Genomic DNA, 19,539 nt, shown 5'->3' on the forward strand with positions numbered 1-19,539 from the left:
TGAACTTCCTGCTATGCTCAGTGAGGAGCATTAAAAGTGCAGATCTGGGCTGCTACAGACCAATTGGATGATGTCTATGCTGTGAGTGTCAGGTAACCAAACTCCATTTATAAATTCTTGATATATTTCCCCTTTGATTTATGTGCCCAAAGTGGGCGGTTAGCCCTACTAGCAGTATCCAGTGTCCAACATAGTATCTAGTATGATAGAATTGAAATATAGCCTAATATAATATACATTTTAGTCTAACAGCCAGGAAGATGACAACACAGTGGTCATAAGTCCAGAGCTAAATGATTTCTTGAATGGACTTGTATTGGCTTTTTTTCTTGGATGGAATGTAAATTATTTCTTGAATGGACTTGTAATGACTTGTATTCTTAGATGGAATGCATTTTATTTCTGTAAATGATTGCAAATAAATGTACGTTTAAGCATACTGTCATATCATGGCAATGTAATTCTCAAGGAATCTACAACTAGGTCTGATACAGTGAATCAAATACGATTACACCATATTGCTCTTAATGAACATCAATCTATGCACACATTTGTCATGCACTTAAAATTGTCATAATCAATAAAGTATTTAAGGGCCTTCTCTCCTACTCTACAAAGTCCCTGAGTGCAGCTATCCTTGGCCTAGAATACTGCCAGTTTTTGGACAGGTTTATATGGATGTATGTATGTATCTTGAAATGGTGACAATTCCAAAGACCTGTCATGTCTGCCAATTCAGTATTGCTTTGGGGAAGTCTTTATGAGCTGCTGAATTAAGCATCTCTAGTGTGTGTGTAACCCCAGTCTACGTATGTAAAGGCCAAGGAAGTGGTACTAGCACAAATCCTTGTCAAAGCCTCAGAAAGTTAACTTAAGTTTACAGCCTAGTCTCAACACATTCCCTTGGCATTTTGGCAACGGGCAGCAGGCCTTTTCAATTTCTTATCTTTATAGCCTAATAAATAACAAACTCTGGTGCAGTGGTAGTGCAGTAGGCTAATCATTTCCCACTTTCTCCTGGCTAAACACTTTTTTTCTTTAATGTTAAGTTCAAACAAGGTATGGTAAGGAGTGGTATGCCTCGCCCTGGTGATATATGAGATAAAAAGTTGTTAAACTATAAAATAAACATTAGGCCTATTACCAACATGACAAAATCTACAATCATTTGACCACCTAGTTTTCCCAATAATAAATAGGCTATATTACCAAGTGACAAAGTAATAAATCTTTAGCTGATGTTTCAATAAGTGAGCCTGACTCTTGAATTTCCCCTTGGGGATCAATAAAGTATCTATCTATCTATCTATCTATCTATCTATTGCCTTTTACCATGCCTCTCACGTTCATGCCACTTACACAACAATTTACTGTAACCAACTAACTAATTCCGAATATTTCATCAATGATCCTGCAGCTATTTAACTAATTAAGAATATTTCAAAGCCTGTGCTATGATCCTACCTCTTGGGACATAACAATGTTTACTGCCAACAGCTGATAGCCTAATTGAACTGTATATCGCTTGGAGCCTGCCCCATAGAAGGTAATGCTTGCTATGTGGTGTGTCTACTCTAATTTCTCATGACGCAGGCTTCTCAGTGACACTCAGCCTTTCACTAGCCTGCTACGTTTTTGCTGTGGCTGCTACATTTATTTCTGACTGTCCTAACTGACTCAAAAAGAAGCTCACATGTGACAGCCGCAACAGGTGCGATTGGACGAAGGTTGGTACTGACGCAGAATGGAAAATGCACTCCGGTGTTGGTGGGGAAAATAATATGAAGGATGATCTGCATATATTCATGGTTCATAAATAGGATCAAAGCTGTCTTCAACTGGAAATACACAAGAATATTAACACATTAAAAGTGTTTTGTTGCATGCCCTAGTTGGAAATGAGATATGAGCAGAGCCATGCATCAGATTAACCTCTAGCCTAATGGAAAACTAAACTCAAGTCAAAGAAGGTCATAGGAGTGTGCAGCAATTTCATGGATAAAATTAGATCTAGTTTCTTAAGCAAAGTAGAACACCTTATGATAGCCCAAAATAAATTTCAATATTATAATATTTCATATATTTACATTTTTTTGGAAAGACTTCCGACACTATTACTAAATTTGCTGCAGAAAGTCATCAAATAAAACATTTGTTAATAAGTATATAGATAGATAGATGGATGGACTGATTGAGTGATTGATCAATTTGTTAATTCCCAAAGGGAAATTGCAATGTTGCAGCAATTTATACCTCACAAAAATAAACCACATTCACAAAAAAAGCATTCTGTATTATTAATGTATAAATATCTTAAGGCACTTCACATATTACATATTATTATTATTATTATTTAGTCTATATTGTCCATAATGCACAACATAATGACATAGTTTCATAGAGCCAGCATTCAAAGTAATGGCTGTAGTGGGTATCAGGTAGGGGTTTAGAGTTTGGTGGGAATGAGCCGCTGTTTGGTAGGCAGCAGAGTATTTCTGCAAGTACTGTACATCAGATGGACAGACTGCAACAGCATCCCACATTGGAGGTTGTCTAGAGTAAAAATGGGAAGAAAAGAGATAAAGTGAGTGGACAGAGCTAGGTTACCAAATATCATACGATGATGAGGAGCAGCATTTGCAGGCTGAGGTCCTACAACAAGGGAGAGTACAGAGACAAGTTAAGTATTAGACCCAGAGTATTAGACCCAGAAAAGAGAAAGAGAAAAAGAAAACAACAGGTCATATGGCCACTTCAGTATCAATTCCTTAGGATATATAGAAAGAGACAAAGGGATAAACGGAGAGGTTACCCAGCACTGTGTGTGGGTTATACCAGGATAGCAAGGGTTGCCAGATAGAACAGCACTGTACAACTGGCTGGTGACAGCCACAACAAGCCCAGGAATCCAACCACAAAACTGTCGGACACAATAGAGCAGAGAGAGAGTTGGACGTAATAAACTTCCTGGATCATTCATAGGCCCTGCAAGCCAGGAGAGGGGAGGCTAATTCACATGGTTCAGTTGACATTAATGACTGTGATGATAAGTGCTTATTTCATGATCTCAACAACTTCCAAATCACAGCCCTCTTTTGGCATCCCATGTAGCATGTCTATATATAATTTGAGAAATTCATAGTTTGATATGACAGCAATTTGTGTTTGTAGTGGATTCTGGCATGCACAGTGCTTTAATGACCACAGGCCCATAGCCAGCTATGAGCAGGGCTACAGCCAGGGTTTAAATATATGAGGTCCAGGGCTTTGGGGGGCATGGGGACCCAGGCTCGAATCCAACCTGCGTTCATATCCCGATCCCACCCCATCTCTCTCTCCCCCACTCACTTCCTGTCTATCTTCACTGTCCTATCCAAATAAAGGCAAAAAACCCCAAAATATAGGCTATATATACTGCTCAAAAAAATGAAGGGAACACTTAGTTTTCCACCCTTGTTAAAACAAATTTTTTGAAACCTTCCACCCTTTTCTCCATTCTCAAACTACATTCACAGAATGTCTGACAGTTCTTGCAAAATAAAACACTCGCCTCAAGTTTTACTTGTGCTAAGAAACAAACAGTGTCAGAGTACTGATCCAGGGTATTGAAGTGTTCCCTTAATTTTTTTGAGCAGTATATATATACTGCTCAAAAAAAATAAGGGTATATATATATATATATATGCCTGTCTTTCAGGCTTGTTTTTCATACATTTGTACATTTCTATGTTGTACTGTAGGCCTAGGCCACAAAGAATAGTGGCAACAATTCATCTGCCTGAGAACTAAATTGTTTTGACCATTTGGCCTGTAAAGTTGGCAACAGCTTCTTGACTGCCAGGATGCCAGTATGTTAGCCTACCCCTCCAGAGGACCATGTGAGATGGCATTGAGGGGGAGCACACAATCACCACTAGTTAATGGCCAACACAAGCTGACTACTATTCAACTGGCACAATCACAGAATAGCAGGGAAGCTGGCTCAGTGAGCTGTGAGATATCTCTTTAACATATTATAAATTCGATAACAGCCTAATGTGTGAAGTTGTTGTGCATCGCAATCTAATAAAAGAGATTTAGAGCCATGATAATGACACACTGAAACATTATTGACCAGGTCAAAAAGTGCCATCGGTTTCGTTGTGTGATTACTTATTTATGACCGCCGCTAGCGAAGCTAGCGAAGCGGTCATATAGGGATTGTCAAAGTTTTTTTTTTTTTTTTTTTTTTTCCCCCGTCATCTACTTCCTGAATTTTTGGTCAACGATACCCGGGACACCAAACCACCGGGGCACATGAAATTTGGTGGGTATGTAGCCCCACTAGACTTTTACGGGGACGTCCCCGGGGGCCACTCCCCCCCGTGCTGGGCCCCCCGAATCGCAAAAAAAAGCAGTTTTTCCTAAATAACTACCTGAACCGTGGCACTGAGGATGAAGAATCTTTTATGGTATGTTGGTCTCAAGGGCCCACATCAACCTGGCCCATAATCACTCATTTGTGATTGCAACCCCCCCCCGGTAAAAAATGAAAATGCAATATTATTCTGCTTTAATTGCCCCTATCTTCAGTTAAGATGTTCAGAACTGCACCAAATTGTATGTGTATGATTGACCTGGCATTCTCTGGGGGTATGCCAAGTTTCATAGAATTTCATCCATGGGGGGGTCTAAAAAAAATTAGGTTATGTGTACATTTAGTGACTGTACACTCATTGGCCTGTAGATGGCGGTGCACACATATACACATGCACACACACACAGGCACCCACATACTATCGGTATTAGAACGGCCGATACATAATTACAAATTCAGTAGGATTAAAAGAAAGCCAAAATAAATATTCATCATCATCATCATGGCTGCATTTCCAGTATTGGCGATAAGTAGTCGTTTGTCCACTAGATGGCGCATCGTTTCAGTGAGACGTAATTTTGTTGGAAGTTAAAAGTAGGTTGGAAAAACAATGGACGCTTCTTACAAGGACTGTAGTTTACCGCAGAGAACGTCTAATAAGGATAGGACGATGTTCACATGAAATGTAATTCCCATTTCTTCTTGAAGCCGGATGTTTATCGGGCATGCTTGTTTTTTACTGCAGGTTTGTTAATCTTATAATATCAATAAGGACCTATATGTTACCAATAGCATTTGGTTAGTGATGGAGGCATATTTGATTGATTGCATTTGTAGAAAACTATAAATGCGGTTATACCAAGCAAATTGATAGCAGCACTGTAATTGTATCTTTCGACTGTCATTTGTTGCACATGCTACAAAAATCATTCTGTGCAATGGAAGATTTACCAACGTTACACCGGTCTGATACAGTTTTGCCTCATGCATGAGACTGAGACGCCTGTTTATTTTGTTTTAAGTGCGTGCAGGGTGTGCGAGGGGAATCGATGTGCTTTGATTCCAGCTTGGTAGTTGTAGTCTGTGAAATTAAAAAGCACGTGTGTGTGAAGTATCCAAACAATGAAACCTTCATTTCATTATGGCTGCTTTAGCAAAACACCTTAAGCTACTGTGTAGTGGGTCCCATTTAGAAGTGGCTACTTCATTCGCGCTTTCCTTGACTCATGGAGCTGCGTGAATTTTATTACAACTTTTCGCCACGATATGGCAGTTTAAGTCCGCTTGATACTGTAAAGGCGTGAGCCATTGGTGTCCAAAGGAGATTTTATTTGTGTCGCCAGCATAGCCTAGTGACAATTTATGTTGTAAATAGGCCTACCTTATAAGCCTACCTGTAGCTTAGGGAAGCTAACAGCTTTCTTTTAGGATCTAGTTTGTTAGTTACAGTTTTGTCATAACTCCCTGATGCATTTTTGCATTTATAGCCAGAGCGTGGATATCTCAATCGGAAAATTAAACAATATCGGGTGCCTATGGACTAGGCTGGGTGAATCCAGCCTGATCTGCCCGCTATTTATTTTTTGATTTCTTAAAAGATTGAGCTTGGTCTGATGAAAGCCAGACTAGCCATGGACCTCAGTTACACAATGCAAGGGAACATGAATCAGCCTATATTTGCACGAACAATAACGGACAAAAGCTCTTCAACTTTGGCGCGTTAAAATGTGTATGAACAGTCTAGCGACGCATTTCATCAAGGCCCATTTGAACATGTCAGTTATTTGCACCACTGGTTAGATGTAAAACAGCATTTCGTTTCAGACTACTGTTACTTAATTTGTGCATTAACAATAACGTTTCAGACTACTGTTACTTAATTTGTGCATTGACAATAAAGTATCATGAACTAAAGATGACTAAAATCTTATGTAGAAGAAGAAACATTCACAAAAAATCCATCCATCCAAAAATGACCTTTGTTTTTGATAGCTGTTGAAAACGGCATAGAACTGACAGAGATGTTTTTGTTTATAAATAAATAAATAACATTATGCTGATACCTTTTGCTTTTCCCAAATACAATGTAGCCTACAGGTGTAAGTGACCTTTCATCAATCCAGTTGCAATGGATGAACTGTGATGAACTGCCCTACTTGTGATTGTTTAGAGATTTTAAAGGTTTTATAACAATGCTACATCTTCTTTGGCTATTCTACAATCTATTCACCTTTTCAGCACCAGTAAGCTACTTTCTGTGCAGCCGCACACACACACTCAGGCATGCCAAACAAGCATACACAAAAGTTTCAAGAGTGGAGGATGGACTAAAATATGGAGACAAATTGAAGTGTGATTTCTTTTCGTGGAACGGATGTACAGGACTGAGCGGCGGTCATATTTTGTACCGCTATGCGGTACATCTAGTTTAGTGCAGTGGTTCTCAAAATGTGGGTCGGGCCCCTCTAGTGGGAAATAGAGACATGACAGGTGGGGCGTGATGAACAGGAGGAAATCTTTTTTGTGTGTGTGCCTATCTTTTAGCCTAGAAATCTAGACGCACCCTATCAGCAGCACGTTTGATTACATTTTAATGTGGGTCTGGCTCGTCAGGCTACCTATCTTTAATAATGCCTTTCATTTTTTGACAAGGAAGATCATAGATTCAAAACAAAATAGCCACACACAAACATAGAAGTCAAACAGACCAACATATGAATTTAAATAACATCTGATCCAGCGGACCGAGACAGGAAATGTAATGTGTAACCAAAATGTGAAAGAAAGAAAAATGTAACATTATCATTTTGCTGGGTAGATGGGGCCTGAAAATTCCCCACTTGTGGTGATTGCCAGATAAAGTTTGAGAACCACTGTTTTAGTGGATGTTTAAATCAAGAGTAATGAACTACTTATTTTAAAGATAAACCAAACCACATCAGAGGATGACAGAAAACCTTTTTGTAGCAACATCTTGAGTGATTTGTTTCTGAATTTGGCCAAACAGTTTCTTTGTCCCCGTATGAATGAGCTTTTAAAGTTTCATTCAGATTGGGCTTTTACACAGTCATAAAGGCTAATATTTTGATTATTTGATTATCCATTTGCGACCATTTTGATGTGCAAGCCAAAAGGAACTTCAGATGTAAACAAATGTGGCCATGCATGCATACCAAATAAGACATAGCAATGTACTTCTGCACCACCTCCACCAGGTGGCGATGGTGCCAAGGAAAATACACAGCCATATGGGTTTGTATATAACCACACACACAGGGCTGGAAATATGAAAATCGGCTGATAGTCGTCAAGACACAAAATAATTGAGTGGCTGGTAAATTTCATCAAAAACCTGCCAGTGGCTAAATTTTAACTTTCACCCCTGCACACACGGGATCATAACCATTATGTTCTGGACCTTGAAGTTTAATTGGATACCCCTGGTCTGTAACTAACCCAAGTTTCATGTCACATGTTGATCATTGAACTTGCAAGGTTGCATTGTACAAAAATGAATCCACTCTAATAAACTTTATAGACCGAGTACTCTTTTGTTGCTTGAATCAGTAGACAGACTATTTGGTTAAAAACAAGGATAAAGTAATTTGAAAAGGGCACTGATTTCCCAGATTGACAGTAATGTCTTGTGTTCATTAAAGGGGAGCATTAACATGCAGAAATTACATCCTGCCAGAATAGTTAGTGTTGGTGAATAGCCATACCATGCCAATTTTGGGTCCATTTGTATCAGTAGCAAACTTTTATGCCGCTTTCACTTTCACAAGCTTCTGTGCTCTGATCTTTCATACAAATTTTTCCACAAGCATTTTAAAGCTTTCCAAAAGTGTATAGCAATCACTCATGCTAGAGATGTGAGGTTCTGGCCTTCATTGAGAATGCCTTTTTCTTTACTTTGAATTTCCTGAAAACACATGACACAAGGAATCCTGGTATACTGAATGAAGTGGAAAATGTTTTTAACTGGTAATTGGGAGGTTTCAGCCAAGAAGTATTTATATTTGCCAACTGCACTACTCAAGTTCCCCCCACTACTGGAACTTGTAGAAGTGGTGTGTGTGTGTGTGTGTGTATGTATGTATGTATGTATGTATGTATACACATCTCTAAACTACATCTGCCAAACATCATATTTAAAACCAAAAGGTCAAGGCTAGGTCCTGGACCTGCCTTGACCTTTTCTGCCTTAAAAACAATGGCAGACACACAGGATCAAACACAATAAACGCATCAGTATGGTACCCTCGATTTAATGATCCCTTTATCCAAAACCTCAGAAAATTAAAACAGAAACAAAAAGGTCACTTTCTGAATACAGATTTAAGAACATAAGGTAAGCTCAAACGCTACAACACCTTCAACAGAGCACAAGAGGACATACAAGGAGGGAAAAAAAACAACACAATTGCTAAAAATCCTCACTATGTACAAAGCGTGTCTTCCATCTCCAGAGGACAACTGAAAATCAGGGCCTTTATCATGAAAAATACGCGAAGACTGATTCGTTAGGGAATAGGAATCCACAAGCTGCCTTCAAATGGTAGTCACTCTCGCTGTCAGCTTGTCCACCTGTAACAGAAAACGAAAAAAAGACATACGTCAGAGGCTTCGATCAGTCACCCAGGACTAATTGAAGTTTTTCTTTAAAAGAAAAAAACTTCATCTCCTTGTTTGACTGTTCACTTCTTGAGCTGCCACTTTAAGCTACGAAAGATGTACTTCACCAGATTAAAGATCATATGTACAACTTTCAGTTATTCAGGAGGAAAGAAAGCAAGGAGAACAAAAGAACAGCCAGCAAAAGCTTCCGCTCCTCTGCTATGGTGGTTAACATCACCATAAAGGAGTGCATCTGATCACTTACACTGATACTGACTTCTCAATCAGTTTAGGGACATTTCAAACCAATTGGACCCCTCGAGGTTGGTTCTAAGGGTAGATTTTCCGGTCAGCTTTTTTTGGCTCAGTAATGTGCGTTTACATATGATCTTTAAAATGTATTATTACCGCTTTAAAAAAAATTAAATCACAAAAAAAGGCTCGTGATGTATCATTTGGAGTTCTCTAGGGGCTCTAAAGAAAAAGCAAGCATTATGAGTTTATGCAATTTTACAGGGGGATTATTTAAGGAAATCAAAACAAAGGAAATTAAAAACCTCTGAAGTTCCAGAACTGAAATACAAGGACACTAAAATAAAACAGAGAAGAGCAGAATAAAAATATGACATCTTGAAATCACTCTTTAGATTTCATTATTTAAAAGCCCTGTAAGAGACCCATTTCAAAAAATTGTTAACAAAAACATCCACAACAACTTTAAGGAAAATTTGTTGAAAAGAGAAGTCACTTCCTTTCTCAGTTTATGCTGTTTTTTGGTTGTGTGTGCTTTCTTTGTCTGTCTGTCTGTTTGTTTTTTATTAACGCTGGTACAGGAAGGTTGAAGAGACCATACCACAGGACAGCGTTTTCTTGTGCATGCCTGGCTCTCTGCCCGCTATGTGCGACGCCCAGAGATTTGTGGTCAGGTGACACACGGCCTGCAATGAAGTTCCCGCTGGCAGGTACAAACAAGGTACAATATCAGAATTAGGAAAGGAGAGGAGAAATAAGGATAGGTCCTTACTCTGTGCCCATTAGCAGTACGTTACCTGTTAACAATGCTATCAAGTCTCTATGCTCTATCCTTATGATCACCTGTTAAAAAGCAGGAGGAAAAGACCAAGAAAACAAAAACAACACGGAAAGGAAATCTACAGAAAAACGCTTACGTTTTCCTGAAAGCTTTCAAAATAAGTGAACATTAAAAAGGAAACTTGAGGCAAACCTCTAAACCAGCATTAGCAATTAAAGATCTATAGACATTTCAGTTTAATTTTGGCATTGGGAATAGAAATGTGATGTAAAGCTTGTCTCATAATTTCCAATTGTTTATACGTGTCTATTGATCTTTAAATCTTTGTGGTCAGGCCAAAGCTACAGCTTAGTTCAGGATCTTACCAAGGGAAATAAAATGATCTAAGCAGGTCTAGACAATCCCTCAGTATGGCTGGTAGTTGTTCTGGTGATTACCGCCTTCTCGTGATGCCTTGCCATAGCTGCTTTGCTGCCCTGGAGGAACACATTTAAACTTCAAAGTCAGACAAACCAAGAGACACTCAGAGTCCAAGGTTCATCATGAAATGCAGAACCTTGCAGCTTTCCAATTACAATCCACATAACCATGGTATCAACCAGAGAACAAATTAATTGATATTAATAAACCAAACAATGGCAATTAAACATATGCACACATACATTTTTGCTTTCTATAACAGTTAACAGTGACGCTATATTTCAAAAAACATGTTAAAGTATTTATCAAGTGCTTACCACTGTAGTCATCGTAACCCTGGCCATATCCATAATTCTGATAGTTATAGCCGGAGTAATCATAGCCCGTATAGCCATTGTACCCCTGACTGTATCCATCGCCGTAGCTTCCGTAGTTCTGGCCATAATAGTTACCATAGCCTTGATTGTAATTTTGACCTTCGTACAGAGAAGAAAGGGTCAGTTTCAGAAACACTTCAGGTCCCTTTGCTTCTCACCCACCCAATATTTCACAGCCAAAGGAATTACCGCCCCTAGCATTTGTAAATATGTAGGCAAGCAAAATAGAGCTGCACAAGTAATCAATTTTTAAACACAATCCCAATTTTAACTGAAGCAATTAGCTTATCGCAAAGAATACTAATAATTATGCAGCTCGTAAATGTCCAAATGGTTACGTCTATGGTTTCTATATACACATCATCCTCCTTGTGTGACAGACAGTGAAGCTCACCTAACAGGGGTGTTGTGGTTCTCATGCACTAGTCAGAAGCGGCCCAACATAAAGAATATTGATTGACAACATAACTGAACCTTGACGTCGCATATCAAAATAGAAATCGCAATATCTGTCAGAAAAATCACAATTAGATATTTCCCCAAATCGTGCAGCCCTAAAGCATAACAAAAGCGTTTGCTCTAAAATAAGCAATTAGCCCATTTCACACTTTCATGTTGCCAGCGTATAAACCAAATTCCACTGAAATTTGAAAGCTATCGCTGCTTGCCAGCGGTCCACTGTCAACAAACAGATTCATTAAAAATGTAGCACTATTTCAAACCTTCTTTGTCAAGTTTGCCAAGATTTAGGTTTGAAGGTGTAAACAGTGTTGTAGAAAGTCACTCTTCTACAGCACAGTCTACAGGAATGACAAGATGCTTTACCCAGGGTTCCCACCTATTTATACTGAAAAACTTTCAAAACCTTTCCATTGACTTTTCAAGTACAAAATTGCTTACTGTATGCCACAGATTGGGGGCAATTATGGAAAGTATAAAATGTGTTTTCACCCCACCATTTTATATCTTTGCAGAGAAATCCGAGTTGACAATTGAATTTATGACTTTTTGAGTTGAATGTATGACAATTAAATTTCATGACTTTTCCCAAACTTTCAATGGAGTTGACTGAATTACATCATTTTTCAATGCCTATAAAATGGGATTTTACAATTCCGTGACTTTTCCTTGTTTTTCCATGACCGTGGGAAACCTGTTTACCCTGCCAAGGTATCATTCACTGGAGTTCAACAAGCTATTGTGAAATGGGCTAATTGAGGTGGGGAAGAAAGACCAAGGCGGTCAATACTCTACCTCCACCTCTACCACGCCCCCGGAAACCACCTCCTCTGCCGCCTCCGTAGCCGCCTCTGCCCTCCGCCCGGTTCTGTTGTTTCCTGTAGACTTCTTTGGGCTGTGCCACCTTGATTTCACACTGAAGATCAAAGAGAATCAATGGTTAAAGTAAATATAGGGTTCACTGATTGAAAGGGTGCATTGAATGCGGTTTAAATTGGGATGCTGTTCATTGTCTCCATACATAGATAGACCAAAGTGGGGATGCGTCAATCCTATACTCAGGAACAGTATCGCTCTGATTAAATTAATGGATCAGTGATAGAAAAAAAAAAAAAAATGGGTAAAACATCTATTTTAGAACATTTGGCCTGCAAATACAGGGTCTAGGGTGAGCTTGTGGGGCCCAGGTTTAATTGAATGTTGAATAGAGGCACTGTTTATGTGAATATTTATGTGGACTTTTTGCATCTGTAATGCATAGGAATAATAAGCCACCTTTGCAATGCATAGGAATAATAAACCACCTTTGCAGAAATGTGCAATTGTGGCTGAGCCATATATTGTTAGGAATACTACACTGAGCCCATTGCTGTCTTTCCTGCATGCATCTAGGCAAATGTATTCATAACTGCTTGGTTGCTTTAATAGATGGGAAAATACTTTATCGGAATGTTATTGGTATTAGTAGATACTCAGGGTTGTGATATCAGTATCGGGCATGAGAAAGTGGTATTGTGCCATCCCTATTTCAATGCAAATGCCATATGAACATTTCTGACATACATGCTAGGGGTTGGCAGAAAAAGGCTACCACACTTCACTGAGAAGGTGAAAATTGTGCAAAGTGCTAGGGTATCCCTCCTACCTTTCCTGGTCCGACTTCATGGTATCTGTTCTCCAGGAGCTTCTGAACGGGTTCTTCTTCCACAAAGGTCACAAAGCAGAATCCTCTCCTTTCATTTGTTTTGGCATCGACAGGAAGTTCAATATTTTCTATCTATGAAGGTGACAATAGGGCCATAAATTCACATAACCCCCTTCATAAAGTTCACCATAGAGCCATCAGTTCACACAAACCATTTACAAAGTCCTTCACTATTTCTAGCACCTCTACAAAAAACAATAGTTAATTTCACATTGGGTCATTCCACGTCAATTCAACCAGGGCCCATGCACTTAGGTCTCAAAAAAATCTGAAAAAATGACCAGGTTTCTTCCTTGGTAAGGGAGTTTTTCCTTGCCCCTGTTGCTCTTGGGTGCTCCTTGTTGGTGCCCCCCCCCCCTCCCCCCCAATTCCTATCCTCTCTCACCTTTCTTATGCAGCCCTTGCCACTTAATCTACTAAACCCCTCTTCTACTGCACTTTTTACCCCCCCCCCCCCCCCCCCCCCCACTTTGCACAAATAGGCTGACACCAGACATAATTTCACTGCATTTCTTACTTCCAGTAACTATATGCATGTGACAATAAACTTCCTTGTATCCTTGTGTACCCATGTTATCCAGGAGACACACTGTAAAATTACTCTTATCAATACTTTCTTGAATTCCCCCTGGGGATCAATAAAGTATCTATCTATCTATCTATCTATCTATCTATCTATCTATCTATTTTCCAAGATACAGCCAGTTTTACAGGGGGAGGGGGGGTGTCGATTTTGTTCGGCCTCTTTTTTTTGTCAAAGTTCACAAGCCCACAGCGCAAGAACTAAACCATGTAGGAGGCTCAAAATTTGCATGCTAGTACATAAATAGGAATAGTATGTTGCAAAGTCACATTTGGTCTGGATGATCCTGCATGGTCATAGCTGTCCCTCAAAGTTGATACAAATTTTATTGGAGTTTTTGGCTGGGCTCTGTTTAGGCCTTCAGAAGACATATTTGTACTCAACATAGGCTCTTGATTTATTTTCCTCATTGAGATAAGTAGAAACACTCACAAAAAACAATGAACAGAAAATAAATCCCTTCAGGATCTGAACAGCAGACATTACAAGTCTGAAAAATCATTTTGGTTCTCCTTTTCAGAGCACCCAAACACCTTGTGGGAATATGCAAGATTTTGCTACATACTATTCCTATTTATGTACCAGAATGCAACATTTGAGCCTCCTACATGGTTTAGTTCTTGCGCTGTGGGATTGAGAACTGACAAAAAAAAAAAAAGGCCGAACAAAATTGACACCCCCCCCCCCCCCTGTAAAACTGGCTGTATCTTGGAAAGTATTGATCATAGATAAGAGTAATTTTACAGTGTGTCTCCTGGATAACATAGGTACACCTGGTAATTTTTTCAGAATTTTTTGAGACCTAAGTGCGTGGGCCCTGGTTTAATTGACGTGGAATGACCCCAATTTCAAACTTGACATTACATTTCCAAGGTTTTCAACCCTTCAGTCGTCCAGCCCATTCATAAATCCCACGTTGAGTTTACCAAGCACTAAAGCAAATGCAACATCTTATGCAAGACATTGCCATAAACAATTGCAACGTACCTCTCCATACGTCCCGAAGTATTCCCTGATTTGGTCCTCTGTTGTCTCTGGGCTGAGTCCACCAACAAAGACCTTCTTAGGAGGTTCCTTCCCCTTCATGGCTTTGGCTCGCTTGGGATCAATGAGCTTCCCATCCAACTTGTGCTCCTTCAGCTCCAAAACCTACATGAAGTAAGACTGTCAGTGAGCTGTTATTGGAGACAAACAACTTAAAACCAAAGCTAAAATCAGAATAATTCAGTTATGCACAGAACAGTCAATGTTGTCTGATTAAAAAAAATAAAACGAAAACCATTACCTGAAAGAACATATTGGCTTACTTACTCTTTCAACACTCTCTGCATCTTTGAAGAGTACGAATCCGAAACCCCGTGACCGTCCGGTCACGGCATCTGTTTTGATCGTGCAGTCCAGTACTTCTCCGAATTTAGAAAGATAATCTTTGAGGTCTTTCTTGCTGGTGTCCCAGCTGAGGCCACCAATAAACATTTTCCTGGAAATAAAAAAATGTTTGTTATTAGCACACGTATTTCAAGGGCATGCATGCATATGTGAAGCGCGCGACAACTCAACATCTGCACAAACAGAACCAAACTAGCCACGTCAGTGAGCAAGTCTTGCTGAGGGCTTGCTAACGAGGTCAACTAATGTTAGCCTCCATGTTAACAAACTATTGACTAGAATGTATGCCACCACAACACCTAAAAGCAAGAACACAAGCACAATCACGTCTCTAACTCAAGGCAATGACACCACAGAGGTCTGGGTGTAGGTGATGAATGCAAATTTGCAAGCACCAATGTTGCGTTCACCTTGCCTGACAACGACATAACGCCGGAATGCTAGCTTTCAAAATGTAGCACTTTTTGGGTTCACTACCAGGTAGGTTTCAGCAGACTCCTTATAATGGTAGTAGTGAGTTAGCAATCGCAGCTACCTCCAACTTTCAAACCACAGTAACTAACATTAAATTAACTAAGAAAACCACAAACACGCTGTGATTTCCTATGTAACGTAACGATACTTGCATTATCAGTATAAGATAGCTTAGCTAACACAATCCTCGTAAGCTAGTTGGCTAACTTCCTCAACTACGCAGGCTGCTAATTAGCATGTGAACGATAGTTAACGCTATTCATTTAACGTTACACCATTAACACCAATGTATGCTATATAAGAGATACACATACATGCAATTGCCAAACACAGGAAAATACAACTGTATATAAAATAGCGCCAATGTCTAGATGACATGTAACTTAACTAAACAAATAAAAGCTGCAGGCCAGTCTAAGACTAGCTAACAGTTGCTATGGTTGCTAATCTAGCATAAAAATACAGGATACCTACCCGTCATCCTGCTGATTTTTACTTGCATTTATTTTAGATCCCTCTGGACACTCGTCTGAGGTGAAATCGGTCAGACCATCGGTCTCCATTACGCCTGCTGTCTTAATGAAAGTATATTAATATAACTATGAAAAACCGGGAAAATCTAATCCCCTCAAGTGCTTTCAGCTCGCCGCGTTTAATAAAATGGCTGCCTACAAAGGCCGTGATGTCATTCAACCAGAGATTCAACTACAAAAATGAAGGGGCGTGGCGATAGACTACGGAAAGCGAAAGAGAAGCCCCTGCTGGCTGCAGCTTGCAGGGGCGTACTTGAAGCGAAATAGAGAATTCACTTTCCTCCTGATACCCCCCCCCCCCCCCCCCCCCCCCCCCTCCTTCAACCTATGGTCTATGGAGGTTATAGAACCAGGCCGCCATACAACAACTGTAAACTAATCATGATATGCAGCTAGTGTCAGATGTATGTGCTCGTGTCAGATGTAGTTCTCCTATGTACCCACTGTAAGGAAATCTCTGGGTATGACTAATTCAGCCCAATAACAAACCCATCTTCTTGATTTACCAGATGGGTTGGCAAAAACAATGGTGTTTCATTTATTTATTAAGCAAGTATTTCAAGCTCATTTAAAGCGGTCATGCTGCAGGAAATGTGACAAACGATGGCCCAGGTTGGTTTGCATATAGTGGGGCTGTTAAGCTTAACGATCTTGCTTTTTATGAAAGAAGCATGAAACTTTCAGGGTTCGATCTTGATGACCTAAGCTTTGATTTTAGATCTGGAGGCATTCTCAGTCTGACCTCTGAGGTCAGATAGAGGTCACTCACTGACCTCTGCAATATGTTGTGACACTACAGGTGAATAGGGTAAACATTTTAAATAATAGATATCACCATGAAACTTTCTCAGTTGATTACTCATGTTAAGCTAAGAAAAAAATGTATTGAAAGTTTCTTTCTAAATATGCAAATTAAGCTGTATCTCATTACAAATTCACTAATTTTCATACATTTTAAAAAACAAAATCAGATTGTCTGATAAAGCCAGGCTCAAAATATATATATTTTTTATTTTGTTGTCATATGAGATGGGAAAAGAATTACTGAGGGGTTTATGGACATCTAGTTCTATTATCCTGTAATTCACCTGTACCACTATGATATTACATTTTTTGGCCCGAGATTAGAAATGGGTGTATCTTGGGATCTAAATGTGATAGAAATGTAAACTAAATATGTTTTTCCATGTTTCTGGGCATGAGAAACTCAGATAGCATTGATAACACTCTAAGAGGTCAACATCATTAAGTACAGTGAAGATCACTGACAAAAGATCCAATGTTTGGGCAAATCCAAGTACAAAATGTATAATTTCACCAAACAATTCCATATAAATACGGACATGACAAAAATGTAGCCCTAGGCTACTTGAACTTGAGCTCCTACCAATGTAACATTGAACAGGTAACATATCAGCATTCTAAAATAGTACAGTGAAAGTTGTTGTAGAGGCCTTAGCTTTTGGTGATGATTTTTAAATGGACTTCAAGAAAAGATTCAATGCAATTGAAGAACTGAGTCTGCTGTTTATCGCTCTGTACTGTTGGACAGTCAAAGGAGAAAGTGAGAGAGAGAGAGAACAGCACACAACCTTTTAGGTTCCCAAGTGCCGGAACTTCTGAAACCACACCCAGGCCACACCCATTGCCCCACCTTGTACCCCAGAACTGTGGGAAAATAAGATCCCGTTTGCATGTTTATTTTTTAAACAGTGCGCCCAGGGGTGTGGCGATTAACAACCTAGGGGATTGTCTAAAAATCGCTATTGTACACCTGAAACATAATTAGAATAAAAATATTACGAAACACATATCACAATGCATTTGCAAATTGGTAATGATGGTTAAAAAATGATAGGCGAGAGCACAGCTGAAGACGCACTATCACAAGATATAACTCCTCTGCAGGATAAACGTTGTTTCAAACGTTGTTTTATTCAGTCATTTGAAAAATATTAGGGTAAGTGTTGCTTTTTCCAGCCTATGTTTTCGATGGTAACCCATTGTCAGTCAATAGTGAAAGTAACTTACGTTGCGTATAACTGTCTTGTCATTGACTGACACCATGGTGAAGTTAGTTTCACTTTGCCAATGAGTTCAAATAATAGACGAGTGCAAACCATAGAAGCAAACGCGTAAAGGCTATGCTAGGTTTTAGTAAAGCAAAAAAAGTGTAGTGGAATGACTGTTCCATACGGTCTCGCAAGCAGACTCCTTCAAATGCGCCGTTGACTGTCAAAATACCGATGCATTCTTTGACGTCGCGCTTTGCGCCGTTAAAGGGAATGACAGATGTCATTCTCATTGGTTTAAATGATGTTACGCCCCAAACACACCCATGACTGAACCTAGGAACACCTTGTTGCCTCATGCGCTCGATGTTTGATAACGAAAACACTCCCAATGTGGACTGGACATCCTACTAAATTTGAATAAGAAATTTGACAAGTGACGATGCTCTTTAAGACTGTCATGATAGGGCCCTTGGAGTGCTATCAATGCTATAGATGAGTTCCTTTGTACTTGGATTTGCCCAATCATTGGATCTTTTGCCAGTGATCTTCACTGCACTTAATGATGTTGACCTCTTAGAGTGCTATCAATGCTATCTGAGTTTCTCATGCCCAGAAACATGGGAAAACATATTTTGTTTACATTTCTATCACATTTATATCCTAAGATACACCCATTTCTAATTTCGGGCCTAGAAATTTCATATCACAGAGGTACAGGTGAATTACAGGATAATAGAAGTAGATGTCCATAAACCCCTCAGTAATTATTTTCCCATCTCATTTGACAACAAAATGAAAATAATATTTTGAGCCTGGCTTTATCAGACAATCTGATTTTGTTTTTTAAAATGTATGCAAATTAATGCATTTTAATGAGATAAGGCCGAGTTTGCATATTTAAACATTAAAATGTAAAAAACTTTCAATACATTATATACTATTTATATTCACCTGTAGTGTCACAACATATTACAGAGGTCAGTGACCTCTATCTGACCTCAGAGGTCAAACTTAGAATGCCTCCAGATCTTAAATTAAAGCTTAGGTCATCAAGAACAAACCCTGAAAGTTTCATGCTTCTTCCATAAAAAGCAAGATCGTCCCTATTTTAAGAGCTTAACAGCCCCACTAATAGGCCTATTACACAAAAAGTCTTCAGAGGAGGATGCACCTTCTTCCCATTTGAAAGTGAGGGACATCAGAATTTAAATGCTGCATAGGATTTTGTGCTCCACTGAGTTGGCTGCATGCAACAAATTGTCAGTATTTATAAAGCTATCTCGTTAGTGCCGAGACCCTAAGATGACAGGAGCAAAAGAAATGTTTTAAGTTTCTGAAGCGCACAGGAAAGTTTCTTTCCTTACAAACAATACTTTTTTATGAATTATTTGGAACTTATATGCAGGAAACGCAATATGTTGGACCTTTAAAAAACTGTATTGCACTACATAGTAGCATACTGCACTTCACACCAGAAACTAAGAAAATGTTGCTCAAATCAGTTTTTTTTACTTTCAGTAGGTCAACAACAACAGCAGGAGGCGCTGCAGGCCTCTGGTCAACAGCCATGGAACTCT

General features: G+C 39.3%; 1 protein-coding gene across 5 annotated transcripts; it reads right to left on the reverse strand.

The window, feature by feature from the left end:
• Positions 1 to 8,609: 8,609 nt before the first annotated feature.
• On the reverse strand, positions 8,610 to 16,094 carry hnrnpdl (heterogeneous nuclear ribonucleoprotein D-like). Of its 5 annotated transcripts, XR_006021863.1 has the most exons (10): positions 15,889 to 16,092; positions 14,863 to 15,031; positions 14,539 to 14,700; positions 12,909 to 13,040; positions 12,059 to 12,179; positions 10,745 to 10,903; positions 10,373 to 10,483; positions 9,828 to 9,929; positions 9,532 to 9,563; positions 8,610 to 8,944 (listed from the first exon to the last, which is right to left on the reverse strand). XR_006021863.1 is itself a non-coding variant. In XM_042060501.1 (8 exons), the coding sequence occupies exons 1-7, from the start codon at positions 15,975 to 15,977 to the stop codon at positions 10,413 to 10,415; spliced, it is 903 nt and encodes a 300-aa protein (XP_041916435.1). In that variant the 5' UTR covers positions 15,978 to 16,092; the 3' UTR covers positions 8,610 to 8,944; positions 10,373 to 10,412. The 5 variants fall into 5 exon arrangements, 3 of the variants coding, with proteins under 3 accessions (XP_041916435.1, XP_041916436.1, XP_041916437.1); XR_006021862.1 differs by lacking the exon at positions 9,532 to 9,563; XM_042060501.1 differs by lacking the exons at positions 9,532 to 9,563; positions 9,828 to 9,929.
• Between the last annotated feature and the right edge of the window lie 3,445 nt (positions 16,095 to 19,539).

Source organism: Alosa sapidissima, chromosome 13 (assembly GCF_018492685.1).
Source record: "Alosa sapidissima isolate fAloSap1 chromosome 13, fAloSap1.pri, whole genome shotgun sequence".
In the NCBI taxonomy this organism is placed as follows: Eukaryota; Metazoa; Chordata; class Actinopteri; order Clupeiformes; family Clupeidae; genus Alosa; species Alosa sapidissima.